General features: G+C 35.2%; 3 protein-coding genes across 4 annotated transcripts in view; 1 reads left to right on the forward strand and 2 right to left on the reverse strand.

Moving 5' to 3' along the window:
* LOC128180714 (huntingtin-like) overlaps positions 1–17,335 on the reverse strand; it is a 31,863-nt gene extending 14,528 nt beyond the window's left edge. The window contains exons 1-32 of one of the 2 annotated variants that reach the window (XM_052848839.1): positions 17,226–17,335; positions 16,535–16,644; positions 15,957–16,043; positions 15,699–15,819; positions 15,367–15,506; positions 14,804–14,942; positions 14,310–14,451; positions 13,789–13,970; positions 13,225–13,408; positions 12,377–13,063; positions 11,983–12,138; positions 11,471–11,670; positions 11,246–11,347; positions 10,971–11,068; positions 10,428–10,686; positions 9,865–10,025; positions 8,491–8,517; positions 7,582–7,724; positions 7,281–7,413; positions 6,696–6,889; positions 6,132–6,256; positions 5,564–5,749; positions 5,064–5,284; positions 4,554–4,629; positions 4,036–4,253; positions 3,638–3,786; positions 2,912–3,048; positions 2,581–2,697; positions 1,556–1,678; positions 1,131–1,336; positions 674–816; positions 131–359 (exon numbers count right to left, since the gene is read on the reverse strand). In XM_052848839.1, the coding sequence (XP_052704799.1) occupies positions 131–359; positions 674–816; positions 1,131–1,336; positions 1,556–1,678; positions 2,581–2,697; positions 2,912–3,048; positions 3,638–3,786; positions 4,036–4,253; positions 4,554–4,629; positions 5,064–5,284; positions 5,564–5,749; positions 6,132–6,256; positions 6,696–6,889; positions 7,281–7,413; positions 7,582–7,724; positions 8,491–8,517; positions 9,865–10,025; positions 10,428–10,686; positions 10,971–11,068; positions 11,246–11,347; positions 11,471–11,670; positions 11,983–12,138; positions 12,377–13,063; positions 13,225–13,408; positions 13,789–13,970; positions 14,310–14,451; positions 14,804–14,942; positions 15,367–15,506; positions 15,699–15,819; positions 15,957–16,043; positions 16,535–16,620 (5,171 nt within the window). In that variant the 5' untranslated portion in view covers positions 16,621–16,644; positions 17,226–17,335. The remainder of the gene's footprint in view (positions 1–130; positions 360–673; positions 817–1,130; positions 1,337–1,555; positions 1,679–2,580; positions 2,698–2,911; positions 3,049–3,637; positions 3,787–4,035; positions 4,254–4,553; positions 4,630–5,063; positions 5,285–5,563; positions 5,750–6,131; positions 6,257–6,695; positions 6,890–7,280; positions 7,414–7,581; positions 7,725–8,490; positions 8,518–9,864; positions 10,026–10,427; positions 10,687–10,970; positions 11,069–11,245; positions 11,348–11,470; positions 11,671–11,982; positions 12,139–12,376; positions 13,064–13,224; positions 13,409–13,788; positions 13,971–14,309; positions 14,452–14,803; positions 14,943–15,366; positions 15,507–15,698; positions 15,820–15,956; positions 16,044–16,534; positions 16,645–17,225) is intronic. The other variant, XM_052848840.1, reaches the window with a different exon arrangement.
* Positions 17,336–19,463: 2,128 nt separating this feature from the next.
* LOC128181310 (uncharacterized) lies at positions 19,464–21,024 on the reverse strand. Its single transcript, XM_052849668.1, has one exon. It carries the CDS (start codon positions 20,877–20,879, stop codon positions 19,575–19,577), a length of 1,305 nt encoding a protein of 434 aa, XP_052705628.1. The 5' UTR covers positions 20,880–21,024; the 3' UTR covers positions 19,464–19,574.
* Positions 21,025–22,341: 1,317 nt separating this feature from the next.
* Positions 22,342–25,134, forward strand: LOC128181350 (uncharacterized). Its single transcript, XM_052849715.1, has 11 exons — positions 22,342–22,635; positions 22,765–22,830; positions 22,932–23,039; positions 23,148–23,241; positions 23,375–23,472; positions 23,759–23,927; positions 24,032–24,086; positions 24,208–24,361; positions 24,471–24,569; positions 24,662–24,727; positions 24,927–25,134. Exons 1-11 carry the CDS (start codon positions 22,618–22,620, stop codon positions 24,996–24,998), a joined length of 999 nt encoding a protein of 332 aa, XP_052705675.1. The 5' UTR covers positions 22,342–22,617; the 3' UTR covers positions 24,999–25,134.
* The last annotated feature ends 787 nt before the right edge of the window (positions 25,135–25,921 follow it).

Genomic DNA, 25,921 nt, shown 5'->3' on the forward strand with positions numbered 1-25,921 from the left:
GTACATAACATGGACCAATTGGATAGTGAATGACAGTATGTACACCCTAATTTCAATGAAATGCTTTTAAGAATATTTAAATTCCTTTTACTTGTCGTGTATATACATGTATACCGATGAATCCCTGTACCTTGTGCCCGGTTTGAGGTGTCTATTAGGGGTCTGCATCACATCACTCCACAGACTTTGGTCTTCGTAATTCAGGAGGATCAGGATGTTGCACCACTGTAAGGTCAAGGTCGGCATTGTCATGGAGAGCAACAGGAAGTGATGATTGAGCTCTCTGAGGCTGTAGAAACCCTCTTTTTCTTCCTCTCGAGCAATCTGCAGGGCACAATTTGCCACTTTTCTAAACATACCTGTATTGAACAAAAAATATGCATGGTGCCATCACTTGAACAAGTTTTTTGAAGAATAAAGTGCTATTTTTTTTTTTTATTACAATAACACAGCAGGTCTATTTCATACAAAACTGTTCAAGATAGTAAAACGTTGAACTTCATATACAAAAAGATAAATTTTATTTAAACCATTATTACTAAGCTAAAGCCAACATGAACTTGACTAAATACTGTGGTGTATGATTCTTCAATGTGTATAACCTTATTAAAGGTAGTACACTGCATCTTCCTATCTGTATAACAGTATTACTACAATCTATAGTCCCTCCTACCTGACTGGAACATGTGTGTGATGTACAGCAGGAGTTGGGACAGTTGTTGAGACAGGAAGTGAGCGTGGTCATGTGACCCAAGATACGACCACTCATGTTCTATGATCATATCCAGACATTTCCCGATCACTTGTACCAGAAATCTACAAAAATCAAGTAAAACAGTTAAAAAATTTTAAGCTTAAATTTCTACATTCATTTAACATCCAACAATAAGATGTTAAGCATATTTTTTCAAGAGAAGATTTAAATGGAGAAAAATCACAACTAGACAGAAACAGTGTGACAGTGTTGCGGTCAACGCACTTGCAATGAATTCAGGTTAACAGAAAAGTAGTATTAATTCAGTTTTGTCTTAAAATGTATTTCTTACTTATGAGACTTTTCAAACTATGTTTATAACAAATCAATTTCTCCTTAAAACTTTGCTGCAAGTATGTTTTACTGTGTAACTTACCTCGCCAGAATTTGCTCTGGTGTCAAATCCAGAACAATTTGCTTCTGTTCGTCGGACATTTTGGAGACAGGAGTTTTGAAGAGAGCCAGTCGGATTCTGAGCTCAGTCAGGCGTGACAGGATCACCTCCTCCTTGGACTGAGCCATTAACACTCGAATCACAGACAACACCAGGCACATCCATCGCTGAAGGTTCTCAAGGCTTCCCTAAACAGAAACAAGTATGTCAGTATACGTATATCCTTAAACAAAGTGCAATTCTGTGAGAACATCCCTAAACACAAAGCAATACCAAGAGTTTTACATACAGTCACTACATGTGCATGCAGTTTTCTTTTCTTTTTTTCAAGGTGACAAACCATGAGATATGTGTAAAGAGGTTTTCAATTGTTTTTTTTTTCAAACATTTAAGTGACTGCGACTTACTATGCCTGTTGGAGCTTGTAACAATGTTTTCAGAAGGATATCCACTGGTCTGAATACAATGGGAGCCAGGCATTCAAACAGTCGATGTAGGACGTCTAGTGAGTCGGAGTTGTCTAGGTTTACCTTTGTAATAAAAAAAAATAATGAATGAAACCATTTATATACAAGTATAAATGAAATGAAAGGAATCAACAGAACAGTTTTTAGTCTTTTGCAATCCAGTTTGTGTTCACAAGCTGGTTAATACAATTTCACAATCAAAATACAAACTATAGGTTGGTACGAGTGTGTGATGTGTGAGGAAGCAAAGCACCAGATTAATGTCTGAATAACTGAAATACATATGCATATAATTGCATAAGTACCTGATTACTGGTGAGGGCTGATATGTCTGACATATTTACTGACATACACAAGTACCTGATTACTAGTAAGGGCTGATATGTCTGACATTTTTACTGACATACACAAGTACCTGATTAATAGTGAGGGCTGATATGTCTGACAAATTTACTGACATACAAATACCTGATTACTGGTGAGGGCTGATATGTCTGACATATTTACTGACATAAAAGTACCTGATTAGTAGTTGAGGGTCAGTATATCTTACATACATGATACATAGTCAGGGCTGGTATATCTGACATACAATAAACTGACTACTTATTAGTGCTTCAAAATCTGATATATATTCTGACAATGTCAGAATATTTACAACTGTGTGTCAGATATTCCAGTACTATGTATACATACAAAAAAGCACCTGATTACTAGTAAGGGCTGTTACTGGTGAGGGCTGGTATACCCGACATACCTGATTACTGGTAAGGCCCAGTATTCCTGACATACCTGATTACTGGTGAAGGTGGGTATACCTGACATACCTGATTACTGGTGAGGGTGGGTATACCTGACATACCTGTTACTGGTTAGGTTTGGTTTACCTGACATACCTGTTACTGGTTAGGTTTGGTATACCTGACATACCTGATTACTGGTGAGGGTGGGTATACCTGACATACCTGATTACTGATGAGGGCAGGTAGGAGAGTGTCTGTGATCTGTCTGGACAGCCTCTTCCAGCGTTCCTCACTCTCCTTCTTACTCTGCTGTAGAACCACCACTAACAAGTCCAATGTCTGCAAAATCATTAACAAAATTTAATCAGGGTTAATGCAATCAAACAGAGAATGCTTCAACAATTGCAATATTTCAATGCTTGGAAATCAAATGACTACAATACTAGATTTCAAAGGCAACAATTTTATAAATCCATATCATCACAATATTTCTTTCGTTTTATAGTCTCTTCATTTTCAGTGTATTGAACAACTACATGTAATGGAGTCATACCTGATAGTACTGGATGAGTCGGAGCAGCATGGACACCAGCACCTCCCTCTGAGTCTCCAGGTCTCGACTGATGTCGGGTTTGTTGCCCCCGCGCAACAAAAACAGGTCAAACACCACTGGCCTCAGGGCAGGAATGGCTGTCAACACAAAATAGTGTTCTTGTGAATACTGTACTTGAATTGCATTCCTTATGGTTTTACACTCTTATTAAGATGGTTTTGCACATGTATGAGTAAAATTTACAAAACGAGAGACATGGCCAAAGAATATACATGTAATTTAAGGTCCGTTACCAGGCCAGAATTTAAAATATATAACTAAGCAATCAGGTAATTATTTCATTTCTATTGCCAGATATTCAAAGGAAAATATTTTAGGAATTAAGTTAAAAATGGAGTTAATTCCCTTCTAATTCTGGTTGTAACAATTTAGCAATGCTTGAGAAACTTAATAATTTTTGCTTGAGAAAATGTACATGTAAATTCTTAGTTTGTTAGTGCAATGTTTTTGAAATGGGATGAGGAGTAGGTCATTGAGGGGCAAGGGTTGGGTGTAATTCCTTAGTTTGTTAGTGCAAGTGTTTTGAATTGGAATGAAGGGGGGGGGGTCATTGAGGGGCAAGGGTTAAGTGTAATTGGTTAATTTGTTAGTGCAAATTTTTTTCAAATTTGGATGAGAAGGGGTGATTGAGGGGCAAGGGTTGGGTGTAGAACAGATGAACAGTACCGTGAGACACTGGTTGTAGTCCACTGGCCATGATCCCGTCACACAGCTGTATTATCTTGGGCATCGCTATGATTGATTTACTGTGAGTCTTCTCATAGGAGAGCATCACCAAGAAATTAAAGATGTTTGGAATTAGAGTTTCCGAATTCCTGTCAAAAATACAAGGTCATCCAATTACTGGCCTGTTTTTAAAAAGCAAAATAAGTGGTTGATAAGAAGTCATAAAAATACAGATGTGGTGGGGTTTTTTATTGGTTGCTTTTATTAACGAATCATTTTTAACAGCTAAAATGCAAGAACATGTATTTTTAATACCATATGTTTGTCATGGTAAGATTCCAACACTAAAAAATCTTTTGTAAACATTGGAATAATCTACAATATTATTTAAAACTAACCTAATTTGCCCTTCCTCTATAAACTCCAGCTGCTTGATGATAAACCCTATGAACACTTGATCCGAGTCCAGGAGACAGTAGTTGACCCTTAGCTGGATCAGCTGACTAAGAAGGTCAAGGACTTGCTGCTGAAGGTCAAGGCCACTAGATACTGTGTACTGCTTCAGGGCTTTGATGACCAGAGGCTCAAACAGTCGAATGTAAGAAGCAATGGTGGACTGTTGAAAGAACACATCAAAATATTTCGATGGATTCAAACTCTTTAGAGACTATGATGAAATGGTCTGTATTACAGCATGATACGATTGTACTACAGAGATTAGTGATTTTCAATAATTTATCAAAGGACATGTCTCCCTAAGTGAACTTAAACAACACAGTGATCTATATTTACTCTTTTTCTTAAAACCAAGTCAGATAAAATAAATTTGGTGAATTATTTAAGATATCTTTCATAATCTCTCTGCCTTATTGATGGCTACAACTTCAAAGATAAATAATTTGAAGTTTTGACCTACTTTTTCAGTTTTACTGTTTGGTCTTAGGACTGCTGGTAGTTTCCTCTCTATACATTTCCGTAAAGTGCTCAAAGCTCTATATCAAAGTAAATCAGAAGTTATTGGGCTTTCGTCTTGGTAAATTTGGCAAATTGCACATAAATTCATGTAAACATGAAAATCCCCCTTTTACTTCTATTGCTTGGTTAACATTATACAATTTCAAAAATTTGATACAGGTTCCTGTAAAAACGGACATTTCTCTGTGCTGTTAACAAGCACTTCCAGTGTGAAAACAATACAAGTAGGTAATATTTCAACAATAAATAATACATGAATACATTTGTACATGTAGATATTTTTCTCTGTAAAAAAAAGATCTGTAAAACTAGTCAGTTCCTAGGTGAATATTCCTTTTGATACTTTTTCCTTGCTTATTTAGCTTAAATTACCACTGAAAGAAATGTCCATGTTTTAAGTTGTTTTCATTTTTACATAAACCCATTCCCAAAATACCCCCAATATCCTCACCCTGAGGATTCCTCCTGCTCTGTGTGGGAGGAGGCTTTGAAGGTAGCCCCGGCAAGGGACTGCGTGAACTGTGTGTAAGGCTGGGTAAAACAGAAGTAGTACTGCCCGGGTTTGTTGTTGCCTGTCAGGCGGGCTGCTTTTCCCGGCTTTCCAGACAAGTTCTGTAAATGCTGAGGCTCCCACTGACAGATCAAGTTTGTTCCAAATAGGGCTTTGAGTAGCTGAAACAGGGGAAAGGAACTAGCATTGAAATCACTGTTTTAAAAATTATTCCATCTACTTTTAACACTCAATTATACATGTACAAACTCAAACTTTCATAAATCAAATTAAAATTACTTATTTAAAATTTAATGTACCAGATTATAAAATTAAACATTGACAATTTTTATGTCTTAAATTAACAAACATAAAAACTGCCCTTTTTTAAATTGATTTTTAGTCTGGTTAAAAACTTTTTCTATTAATATATGATGAGGAAAAAGATAAATTGCAAGCACCTGCTGAACACATCTGATGGATTCCGTGGGCTCCAAGACAATGGTAGTCTTTAGGTACTGGAGGATCTCATCAGCATACTTCCCTATGTCCTCCAGGGTGGTGATTTCCAGTATCTGTGACAGCGTGACCAGTGAAGTGTGGAGAAGACTACAGAACTTGTCGGTCACGGTCAGATCCAGGGACACCTGTCAGGCAAATACACCAATCAGATACTGACATTTCCTACTGTTCTTTACAAGTAAATACGCAAAATTTGAAATTATGATTTAGTTTAATTGCATGCAAAAGTCATAGATGTCACATTGTTATGGCCCAAAAAATCACAAGATGTGATGTATCAACTGAAAATTGTATCTCAAAATCATTAAGTAAAATATAGAATATAAGCAATGTGGGAAAAGAAAGTGTAATTTGAATATAATATTGTATCAATGTGTCTTATTTATCCTGATGGGGAATGGATTTTTTCTGTACCATATGTTTTCAATTGAAAAGTATCCTTATCAAATCAACCCAACACACTACACGACTCTTAAGCTTTCTCTTCACTAGCAAACTTCAACCTGCCTTGTAGTTAGAGTAAGCTCCCTTTAACACATCATACAACTTCATGTAATGAGGCATACTGTGGAACACCCCCAAGGAGTCTTTTTTGGTCTTCTCCTTCTCTTTCTCTTGTTCTTTTTCTTTCTCTGTGTAATAACAAAACCATTATCAAAATAAAAGGCTATTTACAACTTTCAAAAAAGGATTATATTTTCATGTATTGTACAGAAAAAGAGATGAAAATGTAAAGAAGAGTGAAGCATCTTTTTTTTACCTCACAAAAAATTAACGGCATGAATATAATATTCAAACAGATGATTTCATTTCAGGAAAATAGATTTACAGTAAAACACACTTATAATGAAGTCCCAGACAGGGGCAATTTTACTTCGTTGTAAGCGTAATTCGTTATATCCGTCAAGTTTACAACATGTAATAAAGTCACGGGGAATGAAATTCACTCCGCTGTTAGCGTCAATTCATCAAAAGCATGTTCGTTATAAGTGTGTTTTACTGTACTATATATGTGATACAAAGTCTTCTCTCATCATGTAATTTTTTTTATTTTGCGAGAAGCCTACTGACCTTTCTGCTGTTTTGAGGGAGTTTTGCCATCAGGAGTGCCTCCTTTGGCCGGAGAATCATTGGGACTGTCCACTTTGTTTTTTCTTTTAATAGGACTGAGGGAGGGAGCATTAGGTAGGGAGGGCAAGGAGGGTTTGACAGGGGTGGGGCCTGGCACCTGTTCATCTATCACATGGACACAGCAATTCAGGACCCTGGAAATGTATCACAAATGTAAAAGTCCAATACATTCGTCAAACAATATTTCACATGTATATGATATGTATCATATCATAACTTTTGTTGATGCTATAAGCATTAAAATTCAAGTCTCCTGTGGTTTCATCAATATTTGCTGAATGTCAACTTTTGTGGATTTCAGTACATGTATTGAACAGAAGACCATTAAAAGACCATTAAAATTCCTGGTACAATGTATTTATACATCACTGCATCTAGTGTACAGGTACATGTATATATAGATGGGCAAAATTCTTCAATATTAATTTAGCTGAAAGATTATTGTATTATCTTAAAATCAATGTTTTTTTAAACTCTAGTATGTATATATACACCAATTTGAGAATAGTTTGAATATTAACTAACCTGGCGATGTGGTAAAACAGCTGGTCCAGGAGTGGGACCAGGAGTCGGTCAGACACCGCCGCCCACTTGATCCCATCACCCTCACTTCCAGAGCTTGAGTCATCAACAGGCTGCATACACCTGTATACAGCACCTGAAAGCAAAGCATTAAAACTTTAAACTTCTTAAAGCTAAAATGAGAACCATGTAACATACATTTAAATCAAATAATTGAAATGTGGTCATCTTTGCTTTATCTCCTCTTTTTTTCTTACCATTTGTGCTGAGAGAGAGAGATGTAAAAATATTTTACAGTATATACCTGCCACTAAATTGCCAGCAAACTGCAGGGTGTCACTATGGGCGGCCAGATCCAGACTGACATTGCTGGAGGTTAAAAGGGGAAGGATGATGGTGAGGGGTCCCCCTCCCGACCCCGACGACATCTCGTCTATGCTGAATGTGCTGTAAAAAAAGAGCACATGTACCCAATGTTATAAGCTCAATAGCAGGAGCTGTTTTATAAAATTTGTAATGCTATTGTAGTGTTTTTTAGTATTATAAAATCATCACTGAAAAGTGATAACATAGACAGGTACATAAATTAGTTTTTTATAAAGGTATTTCTATGTGTATTTAAAGTGTATATTCATGTAGGAATAACAGATCCTTTAGAGATACATTTTTGTATATTTTTATATATAAGTATTGGGCTACTGCCAAACAAATATAAATAATTTGTTTTTAAATTTTAATCTTAATTAATCAAGATGTAACATTGACAATCTAATATTGATTAAGCCCTGTATGAGGCAACAAAAGCTGTAATAAGAGAAATTAAAATCTGATCAGAATGAACACAACAAAAACAGAGAATTTTTTTTTGTTTAACTCATGCAGAACAAAAAAACTTCAGCCAAACAAACAGGAACATGCACAGGTACCCAAAGATAATCTGGCAAAAACCCAACTAATCTTTTCTACATGTACAGTATATATACACCAGTTCATTCTTGATTATTTTTCTTTTCAAACAAGACAAATAAAACATTCCTTATTCATTAGATAATTCAAACAGATATAAAACAAACAGAGACGGTAAATTATTCTTTTCAGAGTTTAATTGTAGAACATTCCGTATTCAGTATGCAAATCATGTAGAGCAGGTCTGAGTAAAGGGAGATAATGCTGTAAGGACAAACAAACAAAGCAGTTGCTGCCCCTTTCTTACCCTGACCAGACATAACCCATCATGGTTCTGTTAAAAGACAAGGCAATTTTTTTTCATCAGTTACAAAAAATGGCTGATACAGTAAAACACGGTTATAGCAAACATGTTTTATAATGAATTGACCCTTACAGCGAAGGGATTTTCATTCCCCTTAACTATATTACATGTTGTAAACTTGACGGATATAACGAATTACACTTGTCTTATAATGAAGTAAAATCAACTGTCCCTGGTTCACTGGTACGAGTTGTAACATAAATTCACCTCAGAGGGATTTGAGCCAGCAATCTTTTGCATTCACTGGAACCCCTCAGACCATTAAACCACACACTTAACTGTCATGGAGCTACACTGCATGTATACCATGTATACCAATGACAGTATTAATTACTGTAAACCAATTCTTATTCAAGTGCCAGAAATTTTTGCAAGGTTCACGAGACCCTTGTTGTCTCAAACTTTTCTTGTAGCAAATCAGTCTCTGCTGTATGGGTTTTACAACAACATGGATATAAATAAGGCTTCACGGCCAAAAATTGTTTGCCGAGAACTAGTTTATATCTGGTTACTCATGAAATGAAGTCGCAAGTATAAGTTGGTTTACAGTACGGAAACCTTGTTACTGTGTTATATACGATATATATTTTCTATCCAAATAAGTAATGTACTCTATATAATTAAATAGTTCATTCAATTTCAATACATTTTTTTAAAATACATAGAGATGTCCAGTATAAAATAGTTATATGATTGAATGCACCTTAAAAGTAGAACTCTCAATTAATGACTTGAGAATAGAAGATCAAAAGGGGCTTAATACGTGTAAATCACATATAGAGGCATCAAGTTATCAATGAAATTTTCACTTTCAAAAGATTATCTTGATTCATGTACAATGGACGTTAAATAAAGCAAACAGGTATTCATAAAAGTCTTTGGTCACCATATCTGAATGCATCATGTATGTATGACTATATGTCAGATTTAATGTAATAAATGGTTCATCATGCATAATATTTCTAAGAAAACTATATTTGCTTTAATCACACCTGTAGTCAAAATCTACTCTCCTGCAATTGTGATTAGAAACAGAAATTAACATTTTTAAATTGTCCAATGAGAAGCAAACTGAAAGAAATGATTCAAATTGTTATTGTTTAATTTCATTTGTGGTATTAATATGCTTGCACATAACGGAAATAAATAAAACCATTAAAAAACATTTTTTCTCAACATTTAAATTGTACAACACCTTACACTAACAAATGAGTAAGAGGGGAGGGGGTAATAACCAAAATACACAGTCACAGTAATTTCAAAACAATTATTCACCAGTAAATACATGTATGTTATAAATACAACACTTCGTCTTACCTTGAGTTACTGTGGGATCGACTAGGTGGTCTTTTCATGATGCCTTTGCTGCTGGAGTCTTTGGGGAGGAAGGAGGTGGAGGGACCGCACCCCCAGGAGTGGGCGTAGAGGGTGGAGGGGAAGGTCTCCGACAGGAGATAGAGGGCGTGGCAGCACCCATACTGAAAGCAAATTATACACAATAAATCACTTCAGGCAGGATGATATCACAGGCATCCTTGATAAAAATAGGGATATATCCTAAATATCATTTTCCTTTGGTTAAATCACTTTGCACACATGTGTATTCACATAGCAATATGTAAAGAAAAAAACTGTGTTTTGCAATGTCAATTTTTTTTTAATTTGCTTCTGTATATAGTGAATGAAGACTGCGTTTCGTTATTCTTTGGGCTGATATTTCATGGGTAAGGGGTACCCACAAAATCTCCGAAATTCAGTCCCTACATAGAATTATGATTATACAATAAATAGTTTTGATCATATTGATTATGGACACTTGCTGATCTCTTCTGAAATTTTTTTGGACAAAATGAAAATTAATCTGCAAAATTCACCCTTACCGTTAAGTGCTTGGATTGAGACATATTCAGCTGATGTAATGCAGACACGACTACTCTGGACAGGTTACTTTCAATGTGGGAAGAGACCGACCCATTACTGATACTGTAGGGCTTTGTTAACCCCAAAACCAGGGGAGGTGGATCCAAAACAAAGTCCGAGACCATGGGGCAGAGCATCTTCTCAGTGTGAAGGCGTGCTTCTGTTATAATGGGGTCATGTTGAGGGTGATCACAAGAGAAAAACAATTTTGGCACAATTCTGGAAGGAAAAGATATTAATATCCAGATTTTCAGAAGGAAAAAGATTCATTTACAGATTTTCAGAGCACATATACTGGTATAAGACTCATTCTTGTTAAATTCCATTTCTCGCCAGGGCATATATTGCTACATCACTACATCATATATAATTTTATGTGTTTGATATAGTGATTTAACAATACCCTGGTAAGAAATGGTACTTGGTGAGAACTGGTCTTAAACAAGTACTGTCAGAATAAATGTACATGGATGCTGTATATTCTACATATGCTGGTATCTTACTTGACTAGAGACTCTGAGGCACAGTGTCTTACTCTGGTATCATCACTTCCTAACATCTCAATCACAAACGTCAGAATTCTATCCTGTATGTGTAGTTTCTGAAAACAGACGTTATTGCTATGTCAGAATTTTTAAAAAACATTTTTCAAACACTTGTCAGAGACTGGTGTTAAATGTAATTGTATTTTAGACTGTAGAGAAAGTAAATATTCAATCAACTCCTTCTGTACTGGTTTAAAATTGAACTTCAATTGTAATTACATGTAATACATTACCCCCAAAAAGTGATTAGTTCCTCTCTGTACATCTGTACAACAGGACTCCAGGTGGTTCAGAACATTAAAATTCAGAGAACTGAATATCTCCAAAAGTTCTACCTACAATAACAGTCGACAAATTCAAAAGTCAACAATACACAATGCAACATCATGGCCTAGCCCTCGAAAGCATCCATAACTTCAATATCAACCTGTAAACTTTGGCAGGTACTGATGCTTTACCTTGACCAGCCAGTAAGGGTTGTTCTGAATGCTTAGTAATTTGATGACTGCTTCAAGCCCTACTGGGCTGTGGGTCCCCATCAGGAGGGGTGACAGACATTTCCTGACCCCCAGGAGAGCCAGACGGACAGCCACTGAGGACTCATCCTCCAGTATGTGCAGAATTATCTCTACCAGATGGTCGATAGTTACCAATGACTCTGTTAGTACATACATATGTCAGAGTAACAAATGGAAATCAAGTGAAATCTCTTCAGATTTTCATATCTCACTTTTATTTTCCTGACAGTTGTAAACTTCATAAAATCATTAACAAAAGTTTGGTACTTTCTTTTTTATATTCTCAAAGAATTTTGAACTTGCGTAAAATAGGGAATTTACAGTATGCTGGAACTAGCATTGCGTAACAAAATTAAAATCTCCAAGAAATTAACTTTCCTTCAATTTTGCACTCACCTTTTTTTCCCTATCTTTCAGCATGATTAAATTAAAAAAAAAAAGAAGATATTTACCTGGGGCAAACTCCTCTACCCACTTGGTGAAGTCACCTCTCCCCTGGGACAGAGAGGACTTGATCAGGTTACCACAGATAAGTGTGGCGGCCCCCTTTAGTTGGGGATCTATGTGACTGGCGTACAGCAACACGTCCTTAATCAACTGGTCATTATCTGCAAGAGAAGAATAAGGAGATTATTGCGAATAAAGGAATGTCTGATCAGTAAGTTTTCATTGCCAAACTTAACAAAAGTGTGTTGTTTTTTTTAAATTAAGGATTCTTGTCTACTTCAATCAAATATGGTAATAGGATGAATAGTTTCTCATCAAAATTTTCTACATCAGCTCATTTGATAGGATACAATGAAGACTCAATAAGCTTATCCAAACATACAAAATCATCCAAATTACCTTCATTCACTTCTTTAAATACATTCATGAATAATATATGTGGTCGGATCATCATAGTGTAGCTGACACATCCAAGAGCGAGAGACTTGATGCTGACACGAACCACGCGATCAGGAATCAGTTTGTCTTTGGTTCCTCCCAGTAAAAATCTTCGACATAGGACTCGTATACAGAACTCTAGAGGCATGTCCTCAAACAAGCTCCCCAGATTCTTGGTCACATCCACCGGGTCTGAATTTGGCGCTTGACTCTTCCCTTCGCTCTCGGGTAAAACATCCTCGTCAAGTTCTGGATTTCCATTCATGTCCTGACCTCCCCTTTTCATCGTTTTTTGGGGCGAGGAGAGTTTGTTCAGACTTTGCTGGCTGCCATTAGCACTAGAGACTTGCGACATATTTGATCTTTCTGACACGTCTTCATTTAAGTCCCCAATTTCGATCCCTGAGTACCTTGTGTCCAGGGTAGTCACCACAATGCCAGCATCGCACGTGTCCACATCCAATCCTGCAACGTTATCCACTGCATCGGAACTCTCGTTATCTTTGTTCGCCATCTGAGCTTGGTAGCTGGCTACAATGTCGTCTACATTGCCTTCTGTGGCCTCTGAGGGATCAACAATGGAATCAATTTCATCTCCAACATTTCCATCCTCAGGAAATTTGGACATGGAGGGAACTTCTGATAATCCTAGCCAAACATATAACATACGTTAATACAAGTACATGTATAATGTACTTTTTAATTGTAATTTTACAAGATAGAAGAGCTAGATACTAGCTATCACTCATAAAGCACCAATGAGAAGCCCGGAGCATTGTGTGACATTACTTATGGTTCAACCCTTGTACCTTCCCCAGGCTGCAGATCCTGGTCCGACTTGAAGATGTGGGACCGGGGTATGCTTTTGGGTGTGGTCAGTAGAGAGACCAGCAGTGGGGAGGGGTGTCTCAGGAGTTGCTGGAAGGTCTCCAGGGCACCTGTCACCACATTGTGGTCCATGTGTCCCATCAAATGCAGCAATAACTGGAACACCTACAACAAGAATTTCAAAATTTGAATTCATATTTGTATATATATGTACAAGAACTGACACATGTTTTTTTTTTCATTGATAACTTTTTTACAACATATGCAATTCAATTTGCTGACAAAAAAGTGAATCTGATTATTTGACTTTGCGAAAAATGTAAAAGCACAATAAATAAGATCAAGACTAATAGATATTTTCACATCCATTGCTAAAAAAAAATACAACTGTTTACATAAGCATATTTTTACAGATGCGTTAATTACTCGGGGGGAGAAATAATAAGGTGCTGTAACTATATTTCAGCAGGTTTTAAAGATAACCTAAGAAAATCATCCAAATAAATCAACTACAGAAATATGCTGTGGGTTGAATGTACATATACCTTAATGATTTGTTCTTTGCTGACAGTCTGTTCTTTCTCCTTAGTCATCACACCAAAGCTGCCTTTGAGGCCCTGTTTGTCGTGGGCGGACTCACTGAGATGGGGGATGAGGGATCTAAGGCACAGCAGGACCCCAATCAGACAGTGGAGACTGGTCTCCTCCTCCACCGGGATCACCATGTCTAAATAAACATACGAGATGTTACACAGAATACTCTACCACATGTACATGGAAGGACAAGTCATTTGATATAACACAGAAAACTACCTCACATGCTCAGACAAGTCACTTCAGAGAGCACTCATTTCAAGATAAATTCTACAAATCACTAGTGATTTAATAGCAGAAGATTCATGCTAACAGCATGAATTTTATTAAAAGAAAGAAAACATATTACTGACAAAGAAAAGGGGAAATAACTGTAGAAACAGCCTCACTTGGTTCATTTCAGTCTAGTTGTATCTAACTTTGATGACATTGATCAAAAAAAAAATTTAAATGCCCCAATACAATTGCTCACCAAGGAGTGACCCCAGTAGATAGTTGTAGAAGGAGGCAGAACTTCTGCTGTGTTCACAGATCAGAACGAGGCAGCTGGCAGCGGTCCTTCTGGTCACGGCTGACGTAGATCTCAAGTTCGGTAGGAAAGATTTAATGAGAGCCTGAAGATAAAAAATCACATAAAAAAATCTCAAGGTTCACAAACAATCTGAAAGTTTAAATCATCATTTGTTATTCAAATACATGTGGAACTCAATCGACATGTTTTCCTTTCTATTTTTAAATCATAAGATATATTGCTTCATGAAAATGCACATAAGAAGCCATATTTTAAAAATTCAAAAGGCTTTAAGCAATGTCGAATTACGTAGATCTTCATGTACAAGTACAGCACATCAGAATAGCACACTCCACAATTAAAAATCAGTATCGACAAGGAGTATAAACATGCTTATTTGACTAATGAACTGAATAAGTTTTTAAAATTTTAGTGATACTTATTGCAAATTATACCTTAATCTCAGATTCATTCGCAAATCCTATTAAAGGAGGACAAATCTTCTGCATGGATTGAGCTAAAATATCCTGAATGGCTTCATCTTCTCTCTTGCTTATTCTCGCAACGCAAGGCAGTAGATTAACTATGTATGGCCTGATATAACGAAATAACATACATGACAGGTAAATAAACACATTTCCGATATATCAATACTTAAATTAATAAAATTATCACTTTCAAAAATGATGAAGTTCTTATAAAGTACAATCCAGTGTTTGGATTTCTTCTTAAATTTTAAAAAATGTGACACACAATTATTGTTTTCTACAACATTATGGGATTTCAAATGATTTCCCATACTGCGGAATTATTACAGTTCCTTATAAAAGCTCAATTTTTCAGGACATCTTAGATACCCCTTACCTATGATTTAAAATTCCCAACAAATTTTGAAACACATTATTTATTCATCAATTATACCAGCAAATCCAAGAGATCCTACACAAAATAAATGATCCACAAAAATTGGCCCCCACAATTTAAAGGATTCCCCATAATCTCAGCTACTGTTTATTACCTGCACTTCTGTGGGCGGATGAGATGAGACATCTCTGAGAATCTCCACAAGGCTGCCCTCAATGTCCGACTGCTGCCATTCTTCTTGATTTCTTTGTACAGTTCCACTTGTAACCTTCCCAAGTTTGTCTCCAGCAATATCTATTATATAACAATTTGTATTTCATTAATTTCTTAATCATTTACTTACACAGTATCACATTTTAGTAGTTAATTATAAATTACTTAAATTTTCCCATTACATTATAAAACAAAAGAACAAAGAAATTTCTAAACATGAAGTTGATATTTCCCAACTTTGTATTTGTGAACCTCGATTCATCCCTTTTTTACCTTTATAGACCTGTTCAAACATTCATCAGCAACCATTCTCACATCTGACTCTGTGTCATCGCACATGGTAAGAAAAGTTTCCATTGCAATGCCAAGGAATTTGGGAAAGTCCACAATTGCTCTGAAATTAATCCAAGCAAGCAGTGAAAAATTGTATTAACAAATACATTGTAAATAGTGTATATTTTAGTATTTATTAACTAACATGAATTTAAAAAAAGCTGCAGCAACTTTTTTATGTTGAATGTCATGTAATACCTCATGTTTGGAGCAGATATACAATCAGCCACAAGATTGCAGTTAACCATTTTGTCTTTTTTGCTGACAGGTGCTTGTTCCTTTTTCCTAAGTTAACAAAAAAAAAGATGTTTTTAAATGAACAAATAGATATCACTTCATACAGAATGAAAAAAAAACACACACACAAAGTACATCTTTATCATATTGATATAAAAAATTTCAAATAATAAAATTGTTTAAAATAATTTTTTTAATTATTTTTATGTCAAGATATCATGTAGGCATTTTAATGAAATTAACTTTAAAGACCTAGCTGCTCTATACCAAATTGAGATCTGTAAAAGTTAGTGTATAGCTAATATGTTCTTTCATTTTATGTAGTAGTATGACATATTTGGCCATATGAACCATGGATATAAGCCTCGACATCTCAGTAATAGAACTGACATTTAACATAAGGTCTTATTTCCATTCCAGCAAAAAAATTTTTCCTTTCCAATTAAAGATGAATTACATACATAACTTTTTTTATATCTTTGATGTACGTGTACTTGATGAACATGCATTAAATAAAAGAATTAGAAACACTGAATTACTTGGCTGCATCATCCGCTGTAGACCCTGAGGGCTGAAACACCCTCAGTGCCTCAAAAGCTTTGATCAGCTTCTCAATGGTTGCCATTGCACTTTTTCTTCACATTACATCCTACAATGGAAACCAAAAAATTAAAGTCATAATATGAGATGGGTCTTGCAACTGAGGGATCTTTATCTCAGCTTGCACCTAGGTGACAGTCAAAGCATCTAAGAGGACACGACAAAAAATATATCCATATTACATATAGCAGCAAAATTTTCTTCACCCCCCCCCCTCCACCTGATCATCTTCGCTAGCCAAGCATTTTCGGTCCACTCTGTTCCCCACAATAAAGTGTGAGGAGAGTGCGGATCAGAAACCCTTGACTTGGGAAGATTCCACCTGATTAGCAAAAATGTGTTTTATTTAAATGATTGAATGTTATTAATTTGTCAATTTAAAGAACATTTCATTTTAATCAGAAAGATGGTTATAAAAAGTGCATGCCCCTGTGTGTAGCATGACAATCTCTTCAAGCTTTACTCCCTGTCACCCTGTGTATTTGTTGACATACTACAGCAGTACCATCGGCGACACAAATCCGGGGGATTTTTTTTTCGAAATTGCAGAACAATACGCATGATAAGGAGGGATTAATTACATGTTTACAAGCTTGTGCTTACAAAACAATGCACTAACGTTACACAGACCATTTAGGTATAGAATGGAGTCTGGAACAAAGAAGTTATTGATTTTTTTTCTGGATACTCGTATGATCGTATCTTCACATTTTCTGCCCTGCATCAAACCGGAAGTAAGTGTCACGTGAGATAAACATTGTAGTAAAAAGAAAACCAACAATTACATTCAAAATTAATCCGATCACAGACAGATAAACGATGTAATTATTTCGATAATTAAATTGATCTATAGAGCATACGGTATTTTGGTCTTCGGATTTTCGGATTTTTTTTTATAAACATTTCATTGTTTTTTGTTTGTTTGGGTTTTTTATTATTGCTGCATAAGGATTTTTATATGTTTTTTTAGCATGTGTCTCCTTTCGGAATTCTGTGGCTTCTCCAATTTTATTGATTATATAAATTCAGTTATTAAGAATAATTATGGAATTCGCTTGAATGTAATATTGCACACTCTGAAAAAATACTAACTTAAGTTTCTTCAACACCTTCAGCAATATATTGCAAAAGAGTTGCTGTTGAAAACATGTTTTCACAAAAATTAAAATTTCTGCATGTTATACAGTACATGTACGTTTTTTATACAGTAAAGTAATCTAATCAAATTACTTTTGTTAATGGGTATGGAAGTATTGTAAACATACTGGCTTATTATTATATTCCTTACCATAGACGCACTCCATCTGAATCGATGTATAAAAATCACCCCTTTAACTTAAACCGTTAATTATATAACTCATTTTTAATTGTTTTATTTATTTTATAAGGACAAAAAAAAATATGCACTGACTGCGAGCGGCAGTGTTCAATACAATGACAGTACATATGGCCGAAATGAATCTGGACCCTGGCAAACGAAGATGTCCGGGTACTAGCCTAATCGTCGCTTACCATGCACAATTTTTAGATCAGAGAAATATAGTATTCCAGTTGTAAGAATCATTTGACAGATCCTTATAAGTACTTACATGTACCGTCAATGCACAAACAATCCAGTGTAAAATTTCCTCGCATGCTTTTCCCATTTACTCATACCCTTTGGTGCATACATGTATATAGAAGAGATTACAGTAACTTACATATATACATTTTCAAAGTTTGTTTTTAAATTGATCAATGCAAGCGTAAATAATGCCGTATATTCGCCAATGTTTATTTTATCAAATCATATATACATGTACAATATAATAACTTGATATGTTGGCATCAGCTATGTGTCATAATCTGTAAAATCAAAGGACCGAAAATACTGGGAGATCGACTTCATAAAACCCACCGAAAAGAATTCGGTCAATCGACATATATCCTATAATTTTTTATATCGCTCCTCAACTGCTACTGGGGCACATAAATACGGTCGGTTGATTTGCAATTGCAGAGATCTATGTAAATGAGCAGTAATATATTTAAATAACAGAGATTTAAGGTTCTCCGACCATCGGCCTTAAAATATTTTTTACCTTTTTAAAATTTTTCTTTTTTTATCTAAAAGATGATAGTACGATAAGTTATCTACCTTTGAAAAGAAATAAATTTAAATAGATCATGAAGACAATCTCACCATGAACCCGTGCCCAGTCACTTGATAGTTCCTCCAACATATATATATTGTAGGTTCTTATAGAACGCAGCAATGTTAAGGCATCCCGATGCTAAAATAGGCTGGAAAACGATATTATTTGAATCATCGCAAAAATACTTTGACCGGGGGTATTTCTTAAGATCTATGTTACATTCATTGACACCGATGATACAAATTATATTTGATGCATTTTTGTGACGTCATATGTTCTTTGTAATCACGTGACGGGCGAATCCTAATATTGCAAATGATCTATTTAAATCGCATCGGTGCAGGTGATTGATGACATTAAATCAAACATATTTTTAAGAAAAATCCTTTGTTAAGTCATATACTTTGAAGTTCTTGCTTGGGAAAGAAATAGATATTTCTTTTATGACGTGGGGCATATTTTGATTAATATGAACTGAATCTATTCTCCCCGTTTATCGATTGGTCGAAACTTACAGCGACCTAAGAAAAATCACGGACTGCACGAAATAATCAACATGATGTCGGACTCAAATTCCCATAGGAGACGATTTGGTTGGGGTTTTTTTAGCTTACGTACTAATGTACATTAACAGTAAATTTTGTAAAGAAAGATGCTAATATAAACTTTTGTGATTCATGCGGAATATGAAGAGCGACATTGCAGAAAAAAAAATACATAACGCGCGTTAGCGTTTTCTAAATGTATTAACAACCAAAGTGAGACATACAACATGTATTCGTGTACAATTGTAAAAGAACAAGACGAAATATTTGTTCATGTCCACATGTATATCTTAATGTTTTTAAATTTGTTGATGTTTTTGATAAAGACATGATAGATAATCACTAATCATAGGCATTTCGGTGTACTTTCCCTCTTTGGCAATTTCCAGCACTCGAGATAGCGTCTCCACAGCAGACGACAAATCTCCTTGGAGCTCCTGCAGACGAGCTCTGGCAACACCATACATCATTTGGCGGCGATGTTCCAAATCCTCAAGAGAATCTAGAGAAAGCAGTCTTTCAGCCTCCATCAAAGATTGTTTAGAGATTTCAAAATTTGGAAAGATTTTGCAGCGTTTTCCGATACCTAGATGACAATAGATCATTCTCAACACAAAGAGCCTTTTCCAGAAAGTTTTGACATCCTCATTTTCCTCGTTGAGTTCATGAAGGCCCCGGCTTGCCTCCGCTAACAATTGTTCCTTTAGTAGCAAATTGGACGGGTCTTCTTCAAGTTCAGAAAGGCGGAAAACAACACTCTTATACACCATGTCAACCGATTCGATGCAGGTATCGGTTGCATTGGCGTACGTGAACCCCTCTTTCAGCATGCATCGGCCTTCTTCCTGTCTCCCGAGCGAAGACAATACGTCAGCTTTCCGTCCATATAGCAGGACTCGGGATATACTAGGATTGCTGCTCCTATCCAGAACCTCCTCGATGTCTGAGAAAGCCCCTCCATAAGGATCGATGTCGTCTGTTCTGTTGGTCAGGGCATCAATTTCTGCAGCTTTCAGAGCAATGTACCGGTCATACATGTTTTGTCGTCTGCCATCATTCTTTTCCAGCTCTATACGTTGTCTTATCCGTGCACCGATGACGGACAAATCGGCTTGAGGGTTTTTGAACGTGAATTCGTGAACTTGCTTTTTGATGAATTTAAAGTATTGCTGTATTGCTCTCCTATCACCGACTGTAGCACGTACTACTTCTTGTACACGTTTCGTTCGAGTGTACTCTTTGTAGAACCCGATTAAATCATTTGCTAACTGCGTATATTGAAGAGAATACAATGCAAACACAAAACTCCTCAAAGAGTTGCGTTTCGCAACTTCGTTTGCCAAGATCTCATACGAAAACTGAAAAGGGGATTTTTCCTGTTTTGCTTCGACTAACTCCAAACACTCCTTGGAAACATGGTCTTTTTCACAGAGACGGCGAATAAGAGTCAAAGGATTTACGTATAACAAAACTGAAGTAAAGAAACTGTTCAAAAAATCCCTCTCCAGCACATTCATGTACTTCCGGTCCCCACATGGAATGGGTACGAGAGTTCTGTCGTCTGTCCCAGCGATGATTTCTATCTGGCCGTCCTCGGTCGCCATGTTTGATAAATAGTTTTATCACCTGGACTAGAAAAGTTTGCTTATGTGTGTTACGTATATAGTATCTTACAGTCTTACATGCCTCTATAAACAACCTAAAGGCCAGATACGTATACAATGTCAATATAAATGTCACAAGGAAATTTGCCAGATCTTATTTTTTTAATTCTTTATTCATCCTTATATAAAATGAACGTCATGCGAAACTAGCTGAATAAGCATACATAAACAATTTATGTATGAAATTTACAAAATGTTTTTTTGAGTTGTGCAATCTCGATTTTTACAATACAAACAAATAGGTTGCATGGAGCGTAGTTTAAAAACAGACACGATTCATTGATCAAAATTGCACATTTAAAACGTCATAAAAGTGCACCTGTATACATTAGTAGACATTTGGGACACGTACGTACAACAGATAACATACATGTACTTTACATACATAATATTGGCGTGTATGGAGAGAGAGAGAGAGAGAGAGAGAGAGAGAGAGAGAGAGAGAGAGAGAGAGAGAGAGAGAGAGAGAGAGAGAGAGAGAGATACTGCAAATTACTGTATCAAAAGTTTAATTCATACTTCCAAACGAGGTGTCACACCAGTCTGTCTCAAGCCACTCTCAGTAGCCGCGGTATGCGATGATTGATGGTAGTGCACAATTATGCTAAAATTTTCCAAAGTGTGTCAAGTGACACTCGTGTACAGACTTCGTCATGTTACTTAACATCTTGGAGTTTTGCGTTCATACACGATCGAAGACATTATAGAAATCAGTTTTATAGTATAACAGATTATTCATCAAAAAGTGTACATGCATTAAAAATCATGTAGTAAGTAACTTTTTAAACTAATTTTGGTACGAGAAAAAAAAATGATTAATAGATCGAATGATGACTAAATCGAATTGAAAAGCACTCTTTCAAATGTCGTTTCCACGGGCAAAAACCCTTATTATCGCTGTCTGTGGGGTTTTTTTTCAACAAAAAATTGATTTATAAATATTAATTAAATCAGAATATCAATATCGAGTTTGAGGTTCCAATTTTGTGTTACAATTAGTTTAATTAAATACCAAGCATGCATATATCACGCACAAAAAAGATGTTATATTTAGTAGGTATTTCTACTCAATTTTACAAATGCTCGTTGCATGGTGCCAAGTAAGACAATAATTAATCAGTCCGTCAAACTATGCCTTGCAAAATAATTTGAAATCGTTTTGTCTTTTGATATGTCTTTTGGAAAAAAGTTTGTACTTTAAATAATTTCTTATTTTTATAATTGCTTCCCTAACTTAAAAGAAGAAACACTTATTTCTCTATATAATTATTTGCCTCTTCCTTTTGTACATGTATTTAAACGCTGTAAGGCAGAACAGGAGAGAGAGAGAGAGAGAGAGAGAGAGAGAGAGAGAGAGAGAGAGAGAGAGAGAGAGAGAGAGAGAGAGCGCACATGAAAAAATATATTAATTTGTTTTAAGAAAAACTATTTATGGATGCTGTATTTAGAATTTTCTTTTTCTTCACAGTTTTCTTTTCTGTCAATTTGGGTACACCAATGTTATTACGTCGATTAGTGCTACTTCCATGACGTTTCATTAAGTAGGATGCATTATGACGTCATAATCATTTCTGTATAGAAACCAGTAAGGTTTGGCAGATTTTAGCAGCGCTCAAAGGCAAATCATTTATTTTGTCAAAACTCTGTTAGTTTTCTTTGGATATCTTATTCACAAACTATGGACATTTCAAGCAAGGTATGTAAGGAAATTTCGAAATGATAAAAGACCATCTTGGAGAACTTTGATGTACATGTATGAGAATACTATGCACGATTTTTGATGAACTTGTATTTATCCTTATTAAGATATTTTTTCTGTTTACAGGCATTGATCCATTACAACGAAAAATTGAGGCGAGAATATGAAATTGTCAGTTTGTTCGTAAAAAGGGTAACGTTTTGTCTTAATATTCCCAGATTCAATTAAACTTGTGGTTGATACTCCCCAATACAACAACGTACATTATCAATTATGTTTTTTTTTAAATGTAGATTGTTGTATCAAATGCAAAACCTGGTGAAACCTCGATTTCCAGATTGATAGAACCAAAACCTTTACAAGGGGTCACATCGAACAATGGTGGAGACTATATTGTCAAGGTTGATATTTTGACACTAATTAATCTACCTGAAAATATTAATTTGAGATAATCTTAGCAAGTGTTTTATTTCAATACGGTGCTATAGAGCTATCTTTATTTATCACAGAAATCTCTGAGCGACGGAATTATAGAGACTGGAAGTTGCACACAGATTATCAAGGCAAACGGTCATCAACGCGCTGAGGTCAAGGACGATTATCATGTAAGAAACATGTCAACTTTGAATCAAGATATCTATTCATTTACGATTTTATCGATTTATTTATTTATATCTTTTCATATATTAAAATTTTTAACACTTCTTAATTTTAATCTTTCTAAAAATCTATTTACATATTTTCGACATAAACAACAACCAGAATCGTAAACAAAGCGAAAGCTCAGCTAAGAAGCAGTCTTTGATCCAGAACGGATCAGCAAATGGCGATAAGGTTTGTAAACACGTACATTTTACTTCAAAACGAAAAAACCCATACTAAATTCATTTCCAAATTAATGAATTCGAAGAGATATATATTACGAAATTGACTGTAAATAACAGCTGGAATATAAAGTAGCATCGTGTGAATTTCAAACTGACTTAAATTAAATATTTCAAGTGAAAATTTAATAGTTATGTGAAATTAATATTTTATGCCAAATTTTCTAAATTATTTTAATATGCATTCAAAAATTTTTTTGACATTGAAATCATTTGTCGTACTTATCATTTTTTAGGGTGATAATGAGAGAATATGCAGGGAATTAGACTTGGAGGCTCATGCGGCAAGACGGAAACAGATAGAAGTCTTCTTTACTGACCCCGTGGACCGGGAAATGTTTCCATTAAATCCGCCGGAAATCCCAACAAGCCGTACCTACCGACCTATTGAGGTACCCCTAAATTGTTTGGATTAAAATGTTTGAATAGAATATTACAATATTATAACACATTTCCATTTTTATATCGGTTTGATAATTCCTTTTTTTTTTAAAATGATCAGATACTAGCTACAGCAGAAGAGAGTATTTCAATAATGTTGGCAAAATACAGCGCAGCCTTGAGGCATGTTTAAAAAATAATTCCTATGTTTTACAAAGACATAAGAATAAACGCTTTATTTTACTTCAATTGAAATAAGTAATCCAAGAAAACGATCATTTACATGCACGTCTATTCGTTACAGGGACAAAGATTTCATGCGGGAGGTGTATGAATATCGCCGTTTACCGAGGCCACCAGCCCGAGGAATGGCACCACTATCCTATGAATGGCTGACACTAAACACGTACTCTGGACTGATGCAATCCACAGAACAACAGACTCCCGGGGACTCGCAGGTGTGTCTCCTAGCTTCTACACATGTTGATGTCCAATTTTAGTTTCTGTATAGTTGTTAATAAACACACATACTTAATGAAATTAATTATGGGTTTCTTTTGTGAACAGGTCAACGCAAATGCCCAACAAAGGTTTGAAATTGAAATTATTGACAATCAAGGAATGAAAAAATCTGATCCAAGTTTTAGCGTGGATGAGGAAGAGAAGGTAAAAAAATAAAGATGCGTCAATTTTATAACCAACAATTATTAAAATTGATTCTATTACGAAATAAACTGATTCTCTATTTATTTTTTCAGAATAAACATCGAACATCTTGGTTCGTTCGTCTTTTTTGTTATGGCGCAAACTCCATTCCAAAGAAGGTTAGTAATGCATGAATTAAATGAACTTTTTTCTTTATTTTGATTGAAATGTTGGTAAAATGATCATTCTTGAATATTGCGCGGGAAAATTGTCTTCCAATGAATAAAATAAGATACACATACACAATGTAAACGTAGAATAATTAACAGTAATAATACCTATAGTTGTAATAAAATAACAAATTGTCTTTTTTAACAGGTCAGACAAGAAAATGGAGAGAAAAGCAAAGGATTTCTTTCTCGCCTTAGGAAAGTTTTCGGGAAGAAATAAAGAACTCGAGTTACCACGAGAAAATTTAATTGTGATATCGTGCAATATTTGATTTGAAAAAGAGAGAAATCTCTTACAAATTGTGATCATTTAAAAAAAATTTATTGCAGTTGCGTGGTTTTTTCTGAATCTCCAAACCGTGCTTGGATTTTTTTTTATATGTAAATTCATAAAGACAGTATTTCGAATTTGATTTGATATATTTTTTATTATATATATTTAAACTTACACAAAAAATGTTTCGTTAAAAATGTGTTTATTTTTTTGTATTGGTGCCATCTTGGTATTAAGAATCATCCAATGTGCGTATTGGTTTTTATAGAAGTTAAACAAAATATCTTTACGACCAATCAAGCACTTTAATAGATCAATCAATCTATTTTATCCAGATTTTTTTTTTAGGAAAGATAAACCAACCTCAGTGGAAGTAGAATAATGATCTGATTGGGGGGAGGGGGGGGGGGGGCATGGCGTGCTAGTGGTTGTAGTAGGATGCATGGGATTTTTAAAACAAAAGACGACAAAATTAATCCCGTAAAAATTTGATATAGTTATGATAAACTGATAAACACTGTATTTTTAGTTTCATAGTCCCTTTTGTATGTAAGCACTAGTCTTAAATTATCGTACGTAAGTCGATTGGCCAAATGTAGATCCGGGCATCTACACATGTTTGTCGTATACATTAAGTTGACAGTAGAGAGGTTGAGATTTTAAACGTGTACGGGTACGCCTACGTGTGTTTAAACTACACGTACACGTACACTTTTTTGTAATTTATCAGTTGAGATTTCTTAACTTGTAGGATATAAATGTGTACGTAAATCGACGCAGTTTTGTGACATGAATTTATTTAGTTAATTCCAAATAAATGGTAAATTTCTTATCAATTTTCATGCAAATGAAGTTTAAAAATCTATATA

The sequence above is a fragment of the Crassostrea angulata genome, chromosome 4, assembly GCF_025612915.1.
Source record: "Crassostrea angulata isolate pt1a10 chromosome 4, ASM2561291v2, whole genome shotgun sequence".
Classification (NCBI taxonomy): domain Eukaryota; kingdom Metazoa; phylum Mollusca; class Bivalvia; order Ostreida; family Ostreidae; genus Magallana; species Magallana angulata.

Excerpts from the sequence above, each read along its gene's own strand:
- LOC128181310 (XM_052849668.1), bottom strand. The coding sequence starts at position 20,879 with ATGGCGACCGAGGACGGCCAGATAGAAATCATCGCTGGGACAGACGAC.
- LOC128181350 (XM_052849715.1), top strand. Across the intron at positions 22,831-22,931 it reads TCAGTTTGTTCGTAAAAAGG|ATTGTTGTATCAAATGCAAA; the intron begins GTAACGTTTTGT and ends TTTTAAATGTAG. Across the intron at positions 23,242-23,374 it reads TGAGGTCAAGGACGATTATC|ATATTTTCGACATAAACAAC; the intron begins ATGTAAGAAACA and ends AAATCTATTTAC.